Source organism: Mauremys reevesii, linkage group 1 (genome assembly GCF_016161935.1).
Source record: "Mauremys reevesii isolate NIE-2019 linkage group 1, ASM1616193v1, whole genome shotgun sequence".
NCBI lineage: Eukaryota > Metazoa > Chordata > Testudines > Geoemydidae > Mauremys > Mauremys reevesii.
In genome coordinates this window covers 143,144,392-143,159,853 of record NC_052623.1, presented here as the reverse complement: position 1 = coordinate 143,159,853, position 15,462 = coordinate 143,144,392, and the positions used below count along the sequence as shown (strand labels likewise).

Below are 15,462 nucleotides of genomic sequence, written 5' to 3'. Positions count from 1 at the left end.
AGTCCACATCCCAGATTTTCTCTTACATTGGGAAGCCAATCTACAAGGGCCCAGATATCTACTGTCTCCTGACAGAGGGACAGTACTTGTGTCAGAAACAGAAGGCTAGTGTCAGAAGAAGTGGCAACATTATGTTAAGTTTAGAAACTTACTCTACATATCAGTTGACGTGGTTTAATTTCTACTTATTGAACAGCATTGCCCAATAAATGGTAGTTTATCCTCCCAAAAACTACAAAAAGCAGGCAGAGAATGTGTTCTGACATTCAGTTTTATCATACAATAATTTATGTTGAAAGGACCTCCAGAGCCATCTAGTCCATCAAACTGAATTGTAGCCATGATTAAGATAAGTGTGCATGTGCTCTTGTGAATATTTATCTCAAATGAATGTAAAAGTATTGAAAAAAGTATTCAATATTTGTTGATGTATTACTGCTGCTGGAGTACTGACATTTTAACTGATTTCTAGAGTCCTAGTACGACCCTTTTCTGCAGAGGTGGTTGTGTCCTGGAATTTTATACAAGGCCTTCTCCACTTCAGATCCCTTGTTGAGGGACCAGTGGTTTGGCAATAAAAATCCTTTTGGACTGAAGCTTAGTATACAAGTTTTCAGTCCTGGAGTGCAGTTTTTCGTGCTTCAAATTGTGCAAAACTATTGCTCTGTCATCTGCTGGTATTTCATTATGTGAAATAAATAGATGCCATTTTTTAAAATGGGAGATTAATGATGTTGTGATTCATAAACATGCACTTAATTTATCTGACGCACATCATTTGCAATCTGCTTTTTAGAATATTTAAATTTGTACTATTGATCATATTCTTAGTAAATTAACTGTAAACCTCCATGGCTACTACTACCTTTACACTGTATTCTATATTCTGTGTCCTTGCTCTGTATGCTTATTTTGACCTGCAATAAAAAATCATTACCAAATAATCAGTTATTACACAAGAGAAATAGCTAGATCAGCTTTGGAAAAAAAATTTGCCTACTCAATTAGGGCAAGAAACTTCTGACAGACAAGTTAAATATTAATTGCACACAAAAAACCCCATGTTAAAATACTGTTGTTAGGGTTGCAAAGTCAGGCACTCAAATGTTAGGGCATTTCCCCTCAAAGGAGGGCAAATTAAGGTTGACTGTGCAACCTTAATTTGCCCTCCTTGTGTGTATGCATTATGATAGTCTTTACATGATCACATATTATTTTTTCCATAGGACCTCTGGCTTATTGAGTGCACAGAAAGGATCTGCTCTAGGGATGAATCTGGGTTGTGTAATGCAGGAGGCTGTTGTCCATAGGATTCCTGCCTCATTTGTTGCAGAGGTTGGAATGTGTGTAGTGAATGAGGCAGGGGATTGCAGAAAGAGAAAGGAGGAGCTCATAGTTCAAGCAGTGGAATGCCACCGTGGAGAACTGGATTCTATCCCTGCCTCTGCCACCGAGTTCCTATGTAATGCATCATGCTGGGCAAGTCACTGAAACCAGCATTTTCACAGGTGGCCATTGTGTGTTCCTCATTTTCTGGTTGTCCATCTTGAGATACTTAGCACTTCTGCAGTTCAGAGCCCAAGGAGACTCAGTTGCAACAGAGGTCAACAAGAACTCTACTCTGACTATATAAAGTGCTGTAAAATGCTAAGTATTCTGAACAATGAGGCCGTATATAGAACACTCAAAATCAATAGACAGTTTTGACCTTAATCTTTGTGTTTTAGTTCCCCATTTGTAAAATACCACCTCCTCACTTCACAAGTATTCACAAGAGTATTTTAATAATAAATTAATGTTTGTGCATCACTTAGAAACTATTGTGATGAGCACCCTGTAATTTTTTATTTATATGTTCCCAATTAGTATCTTAAAACTAAGGAATAAAACCAATCTGAATTCTTTTAACGTTTGAGCTTCCAGGGCGGTTGCAGATAATTTAATTTAGTGGAGGACTGTGACTGGCACAAGGAATGTTAAAATTAAAGACTTTATTTAATATAAAATAGTGAAGCAAACAGGCATTACATTATAACCATACACTGCATTCATACTCACTTCCTAATATGAAATGGTGCATTTAGAGGTGATCAGTTCCTTAATGGGTATAATTCTTCCTCTGCCTTGATGGTGGATGGCCATACCTAATCTAAAATTAGTGTGCTACCATTTTATAATCTACTATAATAATGCCCCTTAATTAAAATTAAATCCACCTTTTACCATAAATACATATCCACTGCCATAATTAAATATTTTCTACTTTCTCATTGGCTATTTAACATTAAACATCATCTTAATTAACATTGACATAAATGCCATACCAATCACTATCAATATAGGTAAGATTTTCCAAAACATTAACATTTTATGTGGAATACTTGTGAAAACCAGTTAGGACCAAAACATGTTTACAGCATAACCTGGGGTTATGCCCTAACTAATCTCCAACTTGCTTCTGAATTGTCTTACTTCACTTTACTCATATTTTACGAGGCCTCACTTGGGTATTGTCCAGCCTATTTTTAGAAAATAGATTTTTGGGCCTACTAACATTTCAACACATTTCTATATAAATATGAGCAAGCATCATTTCCATAGGCCCATGAGGAAATTAATAATTTTCTCTTCAGAGCAGGTTTTGAACTATGTGTAGTAGTTAAGGCCTGGGGCCACTCATTGGACAATTAGGGAAAAAGAAAATACTGAACAGCTGCTTAGCAAGTGAGCACCATCTATTCTGTGTATTGAGTAAGGCAGGAGTTCTGTGGAAAAATAGTATGTTATAATGTGGAAAAAATAGTCTGTTATAACTGTCTCATAATTCATATGCACACAAGTGCCAATTTAAGGTTGAAGAGGCAACCTTAATTTTGGCGATTCCTAACTTTTGAGCTCCACAGCCTTCGTAATGTTCTTTGAACATAATTTTTTGTGGGTAATTTCCTAATTTTATAAAAATTAAACCGAAAAAATAGAAATTCCATCATGTGACACCATACTGACATCCATATGGGTCATCAGCAGGGCTGGAAACTTTAGATCCATCCCACAGACCTCTGCTACTTGAGCTAATGAAGTAACTGATAACAGTTACTTTATGTGGACCAGCACAGCAGGGAGATGAGATACTTTTTGCCAGAAGGTTTCATAGATATTTGCTGATAGCAGAGGAATTGAGAGACTCTGGAATCTTGGGTTCCATTCCAGGGTGTGGAGGGAAACAGTCTATAATGGCCACAGAGTCTTCTGCCCCTCCCCCTCCATCTTGTCCCTGTCCCAATCCCAGTCTCCACTCCTTAGGCTTCTTATCCCCATCTCGTTTAGCCAGTTTGAGTCTCCCTTTCCAGTTACCGACTTGCAGCTCCTCATCTGATTTCTCTCCCACCCATTGGCCTCCAGTGCACACACCCCTTCCAGCTCCCCACCCAGGGCCGGCTCCAGGCACCAGCGCAGCAAACTGGTGCTTGGGGTGGCCCATGGAAGGGGGCGGCAATTCAGCGGCTGGTCTCTCAGTCCCTCTCGGAGGGAAGGACCGGCCACCGCCAAATTGCCGATGAAGAATGAAGCAGCGTGGTAGAGCAGCCGATGAAGTGCTGTCGATCGCGGCTTTTTTTTTTTCTCTTCGCCACTTGGGGCGGCAAAAAAGCTGGAGCCGGCCCTGTCCCCATCCCCATGGGTTCCTCATTCCCGTGGTCTCATCCAGTCTGTTTCATATCCCCATAACCACCTTCCTGCTCCTTGTCTTAATCTCTTTGCCAGCAACTCCTTGTTCTCTCCTTGCACCCTTGAAAGTGGGGAAGAAACATGGGGCAGCAGTAACAACCAGATATTTTAGTGTAGACTAGCTGCACAAACCCTAAATGTCATAAGCCACTCAGTAGCAGTAATTTCAACTAGCTCGCTGCATGGCTGTTTACAGATTTTCACTTGGAGAATTTTGGTAAATTTTCTTGATGGCCTTGCCAGGCTGATTTTTAAACTTCCATAGTGCATATTATACATTCTTGTATGCCACCATCTAGGCAGGACTCTCACTCCTGGTCACCACCTGCTTTTCTCAGAGGAGCTGAGTCCCAGGAGTGAGACCCCAGCAAGCTACCACTTCCAGAGAAGCAGAATTACAAGCTAATTCTCCCTTTTTAATATTTGAATGAAACTCATACTTCTGTTCCCTTATATACCTTGCTCTGTTCCGTTGTCCTTTGCTCTTTAGACAACATATGTGATATGAGGAAACCACACTGGCACAACAGGGGGTCCAAATAAACTAATCACTAACTATAAATACAACATGTAAGATCTAGCTACCTGTATACACTGCTGCTCTGGCAGGGTTGTGGTGGCTTCTGAAAACCTAGAAGAAAGTGAAGGCCATTACCTTGGAATAAGAAGCAAATATGCGTTGAGTCAATGTCTGAAGGCTACCTAAGAACATGAGTCAGAAGGAGCCTTTTAACAGTCTGTTTGATCAAAGGGCCTCTGGTTAATTGTTGGTGTGTAAATGGAGAGAATGTAGTTACACCTCAGATGGATGATTTACATTGTATTTTGTATTGTTTTGTGAAAGGTCTGTCTGTTAATTGACACTTTCTAGGGGACTTGGTCCTGTAGCAGTTTTACTACGCTGGCTGGCTCTGTGCATGGCATATCCATAGACAGCCTCTAAAGGGTGTCAGAGTAGCAGCCGGGTTAGTCTGTATCAGCAAAAAGAACATTGGGAGTGAGAACAACAAGATAACAACAGATATAGCCAGAGGGGGACGGTTAGGTGTAAGAAAGAGGGGGGGGACGGATACTAGATCTACAGGTCATACTGGTAGTACTGTGTCCCTACTGAGTTGGGTGAAAAGAGTGAGAGGAGCCCAACAGCAAAAATTAGGATGTTTGTTCACCAATGCGAGAAGCTTAGCTCCTGGTCTGAGAATTGAAACCGGATATCGTGGAATAATAACAACAATGGGGGTGGAGTAGCCATGACTGAGTACTTGGTATGGAAGGGTATGTGCTGTTTAATATCAATAATGAGGTGAAATGTAATGAAATAACTAGCAATGCAATGGATAATACGGAGTCTGTCTGGGCAATGGTCACATTGGGGAAGAAAACTACCAGAGCCTCACCCGGGATAGTGATTGGGGTGTGCTATAGACCACCGGGATCTAGCTTGGAGACAGATAGAGAGCTCTTTAATGTTTTTAAGGAGGTAAATACTAATAGGAACTGCTTGATCATGGGGGACTTTAACTTCCCGGATATAGATTGGGAAACAAATGCTAGTAATAATAATAGGGCTCAGCTTTTCCTAGACGTGATAGCTGATGAATTCCTTCATCAAGTGGTTGCTGAACCGACGAGGGGGGATGCCATTTTAGATCTGGTTTTGGTGAGTAACGAGGACCTTGTTGAGGAAATAGTTGTAGGGGACAACCTTGGCTCGAATGATCATGAGCTAATTCATATCAAAATAAATGAGAGGATAATCAATATTGCATCTGAGACTAGGGTTTACGATTTCAAAAGGGCTAACTTTACTAAATTAAGGCGACTAGTTAGGGAAGTGGACTGGACTAACATATTTAGGGATCTAAAGGCAGATGACGCCTGGGGTTACTTCAGGTTGAAGTTGCAGGAGTTGTCAGAGGCATGTATCCCGAGAAAGGGAAAACGGCTCGTAGGTAGCAGTTTTAGACCGAGCTGGATGAGCAAGCGTCTTAGAGGGTCATAAAAAACAGAAAGCGGATCAGCAAAGAAACCTACCTTATTGAGGTCAGAGGGTGTAGGGAAGCAGTGAGAAAGGCAAAGCGATGGTGGAGATGGACCTAGCGAAGGGATTAAAACCAATAGCAAAAGGTTTTTAGCCATATAAATAGGAAGAAAACCAAGAAGGAAGAAGTGGGACCGCTTAAACTTTGAAGCAGTGGAGATTAGGATAATCTTGGAATGGCACAATATCTGAACGAATATTTTGCCTCGGTCTTTAATGAGGCTAATGAAGGGCTAAGGACTAGTGATAGAGGGACTGATGGGAATGAAGATATGGGGGTAGACATTACGGTATCTGAGGTAGAAGCCAAACTTGAACAGCTTAACGAGTAAAAATCGGGTCGGATAATCTTCATCCTAGAATATTAAGGGAATTGGCGAGGATATTGCTAGCCCGTTTAGCGATGATTTTTAATAAATCTCTAAATTCGGGGATTACCCGTTGGAGATTAGCTAATGTAGTTCCTATATTCAAGAAGGGGAAAAAAAGTGACCCGGGTAACTACAGGCCTGTTAGTTTAACATCTGTAGTATGGAAAATCATGGAAAAAATTTTAAAAGAGAGAGTGGTTACGGAGCATGAGGCCGATGGCAACTGAGATTACAGCATGGATTTACGAAGGTAGATCGTTGCAAACCAACCTGATCTCCTTCTTTGAGAAAGTAACAGATTTTTAGACAAGGGAAAAGCGTGGATCTAATATATCTGGATTTCAGTAAGGCGTTTGATACGGTTGCCGCAGAGGAATTACTGGTTAAATTGGAAAAGATGGGGATCGAAATGAAAATCCAGAGGTGGATAAGGAGCTGGTTAAAGGAGACTGCAGAGGGTAGTATTGAAGGGGAACTGTCGGGTTGGAGGTTACCAGTGGAGTTCCTCAAGGTTCGGTTTTTGGTCCGATTTTATTCAATCTATTTATTGCTGACCTGGGAACCAAGAGTAGGAGTGGGCTGATAAAGTTTGCGGATGACACCAAGTTGGGAGGTATTGCCAATTCGGAAAAGGATCGATATCCTCCAGGGAGATTTGGATGACCTTGTAAACTGGAGTATTAGTAACAGGATGAAATTCAATAGTGAGAAGTGTAAGGTTATGCATTTAGGGATGACTAACAAGAATTTTAGTTATAAGCTAGGGGCGCACAGTGTTGAAAGTAACGAGGAGGAGAAGGACCTAGGAGTCCTGGTTGATCGTAGGATGACTATGAGTAGGCAATGTGATGTGGCCGTTAAAAGCTAATGCGGTCTTGGGATGCATTAGGCGAGGTATTTCTAGTAGGGATAAGGAGGTGCTAGTCCCGTTATATAAGGCATTGGTGAGACCTCATTTGGAGTATTGTGTGCAGTTTTGGTCTCCCATGTTTAAGAAGGATGAATTCAAACTGGAACGGGTACAAAGAAGGGCCACTAGAATGATCCGAGGAATGGAAGGCCTGTCGTATGAAAGGAGACTTGAGGAGCTCAGTTTGTTTTCCTTAACCAAAAGAAGGATAAGAGGAGATATGATTGCACTCTTTAAATATATCAGAGGGATAAATACCAGGGAAGGAGAGGAATTATTTCAGCTCAGTGCTAATGTGGACACGAGGACAAACGGATATAAATTGTCAGTCAGGAAATTTAGGCTTGAAATTAGACGAAGGTTTCTAACCATCAGGGGAGTGCAATACTGGAACAGCCTACCGAGGGAAACAGTGGGGACGAAGGACCTCCATGACTTTAAGATTAAGCTAGATAAGTTTATGGAGGAGATGGTATGATAGGATAATGGGCTTAGTCAATAGGTCAATTAAGTGCCACACTGGTAAATAGTACAATGGGTCAATGATATGATATTCTTAACCTTTTTCCAGAGGGTATGGCTGGAGAGTCTTGCCCGCATGCTCGGGGTTCAGCTGACCGCCATATTTGGGGTCGGGAAGGAATTTTCCTCCAGGGTAGATTGGCAGTGGCCCTGGAGGTGTTTCGCCTTCCGCCGCAGCATGGGGGGGGGGGGTCAAAGGAGGAAGGTGGATGGATCGCGGTGTGGCCTGCATCTTGCAGGAGGTCAGACTAGATGATCATAATGGTCCCTTCTGATCTTGAATTCTATGATTCTATGAACAGGAGTACTTGTGGCACCTTAGATACTAATAAATTTATTTGAGCGTAAGAAGTGGGCTGTAGCCCACGAAAGCTTATGCTCAAATAAATTTGTTAGTCTCTAAGGTGCCACAAGTACTCTTGTTCGTTTTTCTAAAGGATGTGGCTTCTTACAGATGGAAAGTTCAGAAGCCAACTGAGAGGAAGATGAAAAGTGTGTTTCCTGACTGAGGGGTTAGAGGGGGCATGTTTCAGAGGTGGGGAGAGAAATTGTTTGTACCAGTTGCAGGAAGGGAGCTGCCTCTGTAGCCTCCTGCAGTAATAATTGCATATGGTTCTGTTGTGCAAATGTTATTCCAGGGATTTGGTATGGCTGTGCTTAACCTGCTAATAAGGAGACCACAGGATCACGTAACAGCTTTTTTTGCCTTCTAGTATAACTGTCTTTGATGCTGGCTCCCTTTAATGTCCACAACATTACTAAAACATTGAAAGTCTCACATACGATCACGTGTGTCTTGTGAGGAATGGCAACTTATTGTGCCTTATTGTTATACTGAAATACCCCAACCCTAGCCAAGGATTTGAAAACAAGCTTGTTAATGATATTGAATATTTAGCAATAAAAACGTTTGGGTATTTTTAAAGTAAACTAAAAGTACGCACAGAAGAGAAGCGCCAAAAAAAGGATAGGTATTTAGAAATTTGGTGACCCTTCCTAGTGTAATCAGCAGAGAAAGGATTCCCAACCAGCAAGTCAGAATTTGTAGCCAGGTTCTTTGAATATTAACCTTATCCTGAACAAGTGATGTACAACGGGTAGTGTATTAATGTTTTATTGTAACTTTGCCTTCACAAAGGTTTTAAAAAACCACCGCCTACAAAAGCCTGATCTTTCACTTTTCTGCAGTGTAAAGGATGCAGGCTTGGGTATTTACAGTGATTAACTTTACCTTGAATTCCACAGTACATAGCAAGGAATTATTTAAAAAAAAAAATCCCTGATACAATGCAATAACCCATGAGAGTATGGTGTAATTTTTAAAAAAAGAAATGCACTAGTTCTTTGGCTCTTTTGGACTCTTCTTGACTTTTATCATTTAAAATTCCTTTTTTCCCATCTGGTTTTAGTGGTGGATGGATTTCTGAAAACTGATGAAAGGCAAAGATTAGCAAAAGAAAGAAGAGAAGAAAGAGAAAAATACCTAGGTAAGTTGACCTCTTCATTTTTTTGAAAGCTATATGTGAGTTTTAGTGGGGCTTAAATTATTGAAAAGAAAATAATCATGTTGTTCCTCTTCTGAATTTTAAAAGTTATATTTCAGTCTACTTTTGTTTTTCTGTCATCTTGAAATGGTTTAAATTGCTGAAGAATTTTAGCAGAATCTAATTCACTTTCAAACAGAGAACCTAATCTTCTAGGACTCTTTCAATTGATTTCAGTGTACAGCACTTCACATTCTACAATTAATCATCAGTTATCTTCAATAAATGTGCTATTGAATATTATGACATGAATATATGTGTGAAATGCTGACTTTTTGGAAGCTGATGTATATGATTCTGTCAAAAAGTCAAGCCTTGAACGATATTTACAATGAAAGATTGATTGGCTGCGGCATTGTGATTTTAGCCTCTGAGAGTTAACAACTTTAAAATTAAAGTGGAGTTAGTGAGAGTGGCATAAACTAGTTATTTCCTTTGCCTTGCTGTCACATGAATTAAAGTTTACAAATTCATTTTTAGTCATGGGTGGCAAAAATTATTTTCAGACTCATTGGTGTTGTTTCTGATGCTTTAAAGAACAACTTAAACAACTTTCCACTGCTTGCATCCGAAGAAGTGGGTATTCACCCACGAAAGCTCATGCTGCAAAACATCTGTTAGTCTATAAGGTGCCACAGGATTCTTTGCTGCTTCTACAGAACCAGACTAACACGGCTACCCCTCTGATACTTAAACCTCATGGGAAATGTTGAGTGTGTGCACACATGTGTGTAGAATATTTCTGAATAATTCTTTCTACCTCATTATTATAGGCAGGGCAGGTTGCCCAACACTTCCCATTAAGACATCCTGCTTTCAGTTGCTTATAACTTTCCCAAACTTTAAACATTTGGACTGAAATTTGCCATGACAGGTATTTTTGGAAGATTTCACCAAAATGATTCAGTTGTTTCCAAGAACGAGACTAGAGAAAATGTTGTTTTGCTCATGTCAAAAATCTCTGGCTACCTTTCCTTTGAAAAGCTGCAGTGCCCCCATTTTTTGGAGTAGAGACTTGAAATTTGGCAGGGGTGTGGCCTTTATGTGACTTTTATACTGCAATTAGACACCCGCAGCTGACCCTTGCCAGCTGACTCAGGCTCACTGGGGGCTCAAGCTAAAAGGACTGTTTAATTACAATGTAGAGGTTCCAGCTCAGGCTGAAGCCTGAACTCTGGGACCCTCCCACCTTGCAGGGTCCAAAAGCCTGCGCCCCAGCCTGAGCCAGAACATTTACACTGCAATTAAAAAGCCCCTTAGCTAGAGCCCCTTAGCCCAAGTCAGCTGGCATGGGCCAGCCAGGCATGTCTAATTGCAGTGTAGACATGGCTATTGTCATGGATGTGCCCTTTCCTGTCCTTGTGAAAAGGTGCCAGAATCTGGCCAAGTTCTAAGCCTTTGAAGAATCGCAGTTTGAATGTGCTCAATAGAGACATCTTAGGTTTTTAGTTGGTGAATTCCCCAAAGATTCTGTATGCACTGAGCAAACTGCAGCCTGGGTCTCAACAGGGCGTTCTCTGCAATAGTAGCACTGGGCTGCTAGAGGCCGTGCCACTGCCAGATGTGGGCACCTGAAATAAGAAGAGGGAGACTCTCTCTACAATGGGCACTTGAAGCCTGGGATCAGTGTGGGAGAGAAAGCGGCCTGATTTGAGTGCAGAGAGAATGAGAACCAGGATTGGGGGGCAGGAAGGGGGAAGTAGATTGGAATAAGGAGTCTGTGAGGGGAGGGGAGACTACAACTATGGGCTGACAGGGGTGAGAGAGGAGACTGGGAGCAAGAGCCAGATGAGACTGGGAATGGGATCTGGAGAGGTAAATGGGGAGGGGATGGGCAGATTGAGGAGCCAAGTGTGGAGACTGGGACTAGTGGGTAGGGAGATTGGGAATGAGAACCAATGGGGCGGGGAAAGGAGGGGAGACATATCAGATAAGGGTGCAGGGGGGGAGCTGAGATTACTGGGGCCAAGAAACTAGAGAAGGAGCCGGAACAGGAGGGTTTTGCAGCTATTTAAATTCTTTCTTTAAAGAAGATCCCACCAAAGAAGAGAAAATGGAACAATCAGCCTTTGTAGTTCTAAAACCCACATTTGGCCCTCTTCATCTACATGCGACTCCCTTTAAAAGCCACAGGAGGCATGTTTGTGCAGGGAAAGAATTTAGCCATAAAGCTATGAAGCAACTCGTAATGTACACAGATACAGATCGCTTGTTAGTCGGATTATGTTGTTTATGGAAGAAAAGGAGCATCTGCCAGTTTGCAAAAAAAAAAAAAAAAGGGTCTCCTCATTACTTATTATACTAATTAGATTATTGCTTTTTTTTTCTTTTTTCTTTTACCTGCATAGTGTATTTTTATGCATTGTGCTGTTGATTTTGTTTTACCAATGTGTCCTGTATATTTGCATTTGGTATACTTTTGCTCTTTGCTTCCCATTTTGTCATACTGGTAAATGACTTTATAGATGGGGAAAAATCAAATCAAGTTAAGTGAGTATTTTTATTTATTTAAGCTGCCAGAGAGCGGCAGATTTTGGAGAAGGAGAGAAGAGCAAAACTTCAGTATGAAAAGCAAATTGAAGAACGATGGAGAAAACTGGAGGAACAGAGACAGAGAGAGGAGCAAAAGAGAGCAGCCGTTGAAGAGAAGAGGAAACAGAAGCTCAGAGAAGAAGAGGTGAGGTATACTGCTATGGCATATATAGTACAGCCATCACAGGTAGTGTGACTGTTGTGTAGGGATGGTTATGCTTTGCCGTGAGCTATCCAATGATTATGGCACTGGGGCTCAACCTTTGTGGCAGTAAGGACCATGTGCCTAAACTTTTACATAGGATTTCAGAGAGCTGCACAAAGTTTGTTTTTATATGTATCTGTGTGTGTTGTGTATGTTTTATTGAGCACTTTGAATGGTATACAGGACTTCGCAAACTGCACAGAGACAAAATGCTCTGTGGCCTGCAGGGGAGGGAATACCTGTGGGGAAATTGTACTGCATCTCTGAAACTTGATCATTTATGACACCATTAATATCTCCTGTTTTTTTTTTGTTGTTGTTGTTATTTTTGGGGGGGGGGATTAGTAAACAACTCATCTGCAAATTGTGCATATATTACTCCTGGGGGATTTCTGTGCCAAAAAATTTAAATTCTGCACACACTATTTTAAAATTCTTTAAAATTCTGCATATTTTGTCAAAATAACACAGTATAATCACACCAGTTTCAATTACTTTGGTAATTTATTTCAAAATACCTGTCAGCAAATATGTCTGTAACAATACAGATAACAAAAAAGATTCAGGAAATATTTTTTAACAAATAGATTAGTTACTAGGCACATTAATACAGAACTCTGAGTAATAATTCATTTAAATTACAATATAGAACCATATTTCCCACTCCCCTCAGAAGCCATGCAAAGGTTTTGGGGAGTCTTGGGTAATGGAGGACCTTAGGCAGAGAGAAGTAATTGCTGGGAAGGAGCCTGGGTGTGAACTTGGTGGGTTGTTGGGTGTGGGTGGGAGAAGTATGGAACATTTATTGTATGGGATTGTTAGGGAGCTTCCACTTGCAGACCCTGGCTGACCTCTAGCCTCTCTCATTCTGTTATGTACATCTGCCCCTGTCCCCATGTGTCCCTGTACCCCCACTTCCATTCAGCCCCTGCCCCAGTCTATCCCTCTCAACTAGCCCTTCTGAACCCCAGTCTGTGACCCCCCCCCCCAGCAGCCCTATGTGCCCCACGCTATCCCTCCCCCCATATCCCATGCCTCCTGACCTGGCCCCGAGGGCAGGGTGGTGTGAGGTGAGCAGGGTGCTGTGAGGAAAGCAGCTTCTTTTCTTCCCTTTCTGCGGCTGGGGATGCTGCCACCCGGGAGCAGCTGCCACCCGGGAGCAGCTGCTCTTTGTTCTGGTGCCACGGCAGCCACTGGTGGGTGAAAGGCATAACTGCAGGACTTTTCCAGCAGAATGTATTTTCTGCAGAGAAAAAAAAATCTTCATGGCACATGAAGTCTGTGGATGCGCAGTGACACAGAATTTCCCCAAGAATAATTATTGTAATATGAATATTATGTATTGATGTCCTACTTTATCCTTGAAGTGGCGCCACACATTATGCAGGGCAGACTGGAGTCTGGCCGCTTCCAGAGACTGGATACTAGATGAGATGGAACTTGGATCTAATCCCATTCCTGTGGGCATGTCTAAACTACAGACTTAAGTCAAAATTTGTGAAGTCGACTTACAGCCACCACAATAATTACTGCAGTGGCTGATATCCACACTACCCTCCTTCTGTCAGTGGTGCTCATCCTCACCAGGAGCACTTCCAGTGGTGGAAGAGGAGCTGTGGGAGGGGTTGAGAGCCAGGGCTCTCAGCTCCGCTCACCTTCCCATTGCCTTCCGGGAATGGGTGCCAGCCGCCTGTGCTTCTCGCCTCTCCATTCACCACTGAGAGTGGGGGCAGCTGCCCAGGCTTCTCGCCTCCCTGAGTGGGGAGACGGGCGGACATGAACAGCCCAGTGGGGAGCCTGGAAGGTGTAGTCCGGCAGGAAGCCCGGGGCAACTGGGCTTTAGTTGCCTGGCTTTCTTGTCAATTTCAGGGCTGAAATTTACAAGACAGTCAACAGCCAGTGCAATTAAAGCAGGGTCTGCACAGACATTGCATCGCCATAACTACACTGACATAAGCCCTACGCCTCCTGTGGCGATGAAGTTATGATGTCGGTGTAGTAAGGCACTTATGTCAGTGTGACAAAACTGTAGTGTGTACTGACATAATTGGGTCGACATAAGTTGCCTTACGTCAACCTAACTCTGTACTGTAGACCAGGCCTATGTTTGGTCACTGCAGTGTTTTGATATATTCAGTTTCATAGTAGAAAGTCTGTTTATAAATACAAATACTTCCAAAGAAAATAGCACAAATAGAAGCTTTCTTACATAACTCTGGATATACACCTCTACCTTGATATAACGCTGTCCTTGGGAGCCAAAAAAATCTTACCGTGTTATAGGTGAAACCATGTTATATTGAACTTGTTTTGATCCACCGGAGTGCGTAGCCCTGCCCCCCCCCGGAGCACTGCTTTACCACATTATATCCAAATTCGTGTTATATCGGGTGGCATTATATCGAGGTAGCGGTGTATGTCACTTGTTCTCAGACATTTATAGAACTTCAGTAAATTTTCTTTGTGGAGGTTTGCTCTCTTTGTGTTCAGGTGAACATGGCTCTGCAAACCACTGGAACATTTCTTTTCCTAAATCTCTGTGCCACTGATTTAATTTAATCTTGAACCTGCTTGATCCATTTGCCCTTTAGGATAATTCATACATATTTTTGAGCATTTCTTGGAAATCTGGAAAGCAATGGAATGCCCTTTCCCAAACCTTCCTATGTAAATCTTTCAGAGGCAGACAAATGCCTCCTTTCCTCCCTGATCCCCTGCCACCTGCAAGAAAAGTCACCTGTTGTTCCATTCCTCTGGCAGCTGCAGACATGTCCCTTTGCTTCCCACTGAAATGTAATATTTTTAAGCACTTCAAAAATATTTTTGCAGCCATTCACTCAATCAGCAGAATACAGGCAAAGATTTTCATAGCCTGTTTGCTGGATTTTTAGATACACAGCTCACCATAAAATTAATCAGTGTTGTGTGTCTACATCACCTAGTTGACCTTGAAAATCTGAACCACAGTCTTTACTGACCCATGCAACACAGTCGCAGCCATGCAGTGTTAGCTGCAGAATGATCTTTCCACAAGCTTCCTTGTAGTTTACTGCTATCCACATAAGTTTTCTACTTATCCTACCCATCCCACATGCATCTTGCTCCTCCATAGAGAGAGACTAGCTGGGAAGCGTGGGTTTCTCTATCTCGTAATTTCAGTCAAAACCCAAATGTTAGCTGGATGTTTCTGCTGAAATAACTAGGGCTTTCAATAATGCATGAGTTAATGTAGCATTCCAAGAGTCATTTTTTTAAAAATAGCCAGGACGAGAGGGAAGAGTCAGAAAATGCAAGGTTCTTTTTTCATTTCCTCTTTACATTGTCCACTGAAAGATAGAGGATTTTATACATATAAATACATATTACCTTTTCCTAGCATATCCCAAAACAAAACCAGAAAGTCTCAATGGAACATATGTAAATAATCTAGGCCAACTGAAAATACCAATCTTTAGAATAAAAGGGATAAAGTATTCTAAAAGGCTTGTGTGTGCACTTGCATATGCACGCTCTCTGCCAGGGTCAATTAGTACTCAGTTTGTTTTTCTGTTGTGGTGGACAGTGGCCTAATTTCTGATGTAGCTCTCTAAATGCAGTGTGTACATGTGTGT

At 41.8% G+C, this 15,462-nt stretch overlaps 1 protein-coding gene across 6 annotated transcripts in view; it reads left to right on the top strand.

Moving 5' to 3' along the window:
• MAP7D2 (MAP7 domain containing 2) overlaps window positions 1-15,462 on the top strand; it is a 144,611-nt gene that overhangs the window by 69,694 nt on the left and 59,455 nt on the right. For all 6 annotated transcript variants that reach the window (XM_039531905.1, XM_039531881.1, XM_039531876.1 and 3 more), the window contains exons 2-3: window positions 8,980-9,057; window positions 11,628-11,791. In XM_039531905.1, coding sequence (XP_039387839.1) covers window positions 8,980-9,057; window positions 11,628-11,791 — 242 coding nt within the window. The remainder of the gene's footprint in view (window positions 1-8,979; window positions 9,058-11,627; window positions 11,792-15,462) is intronic.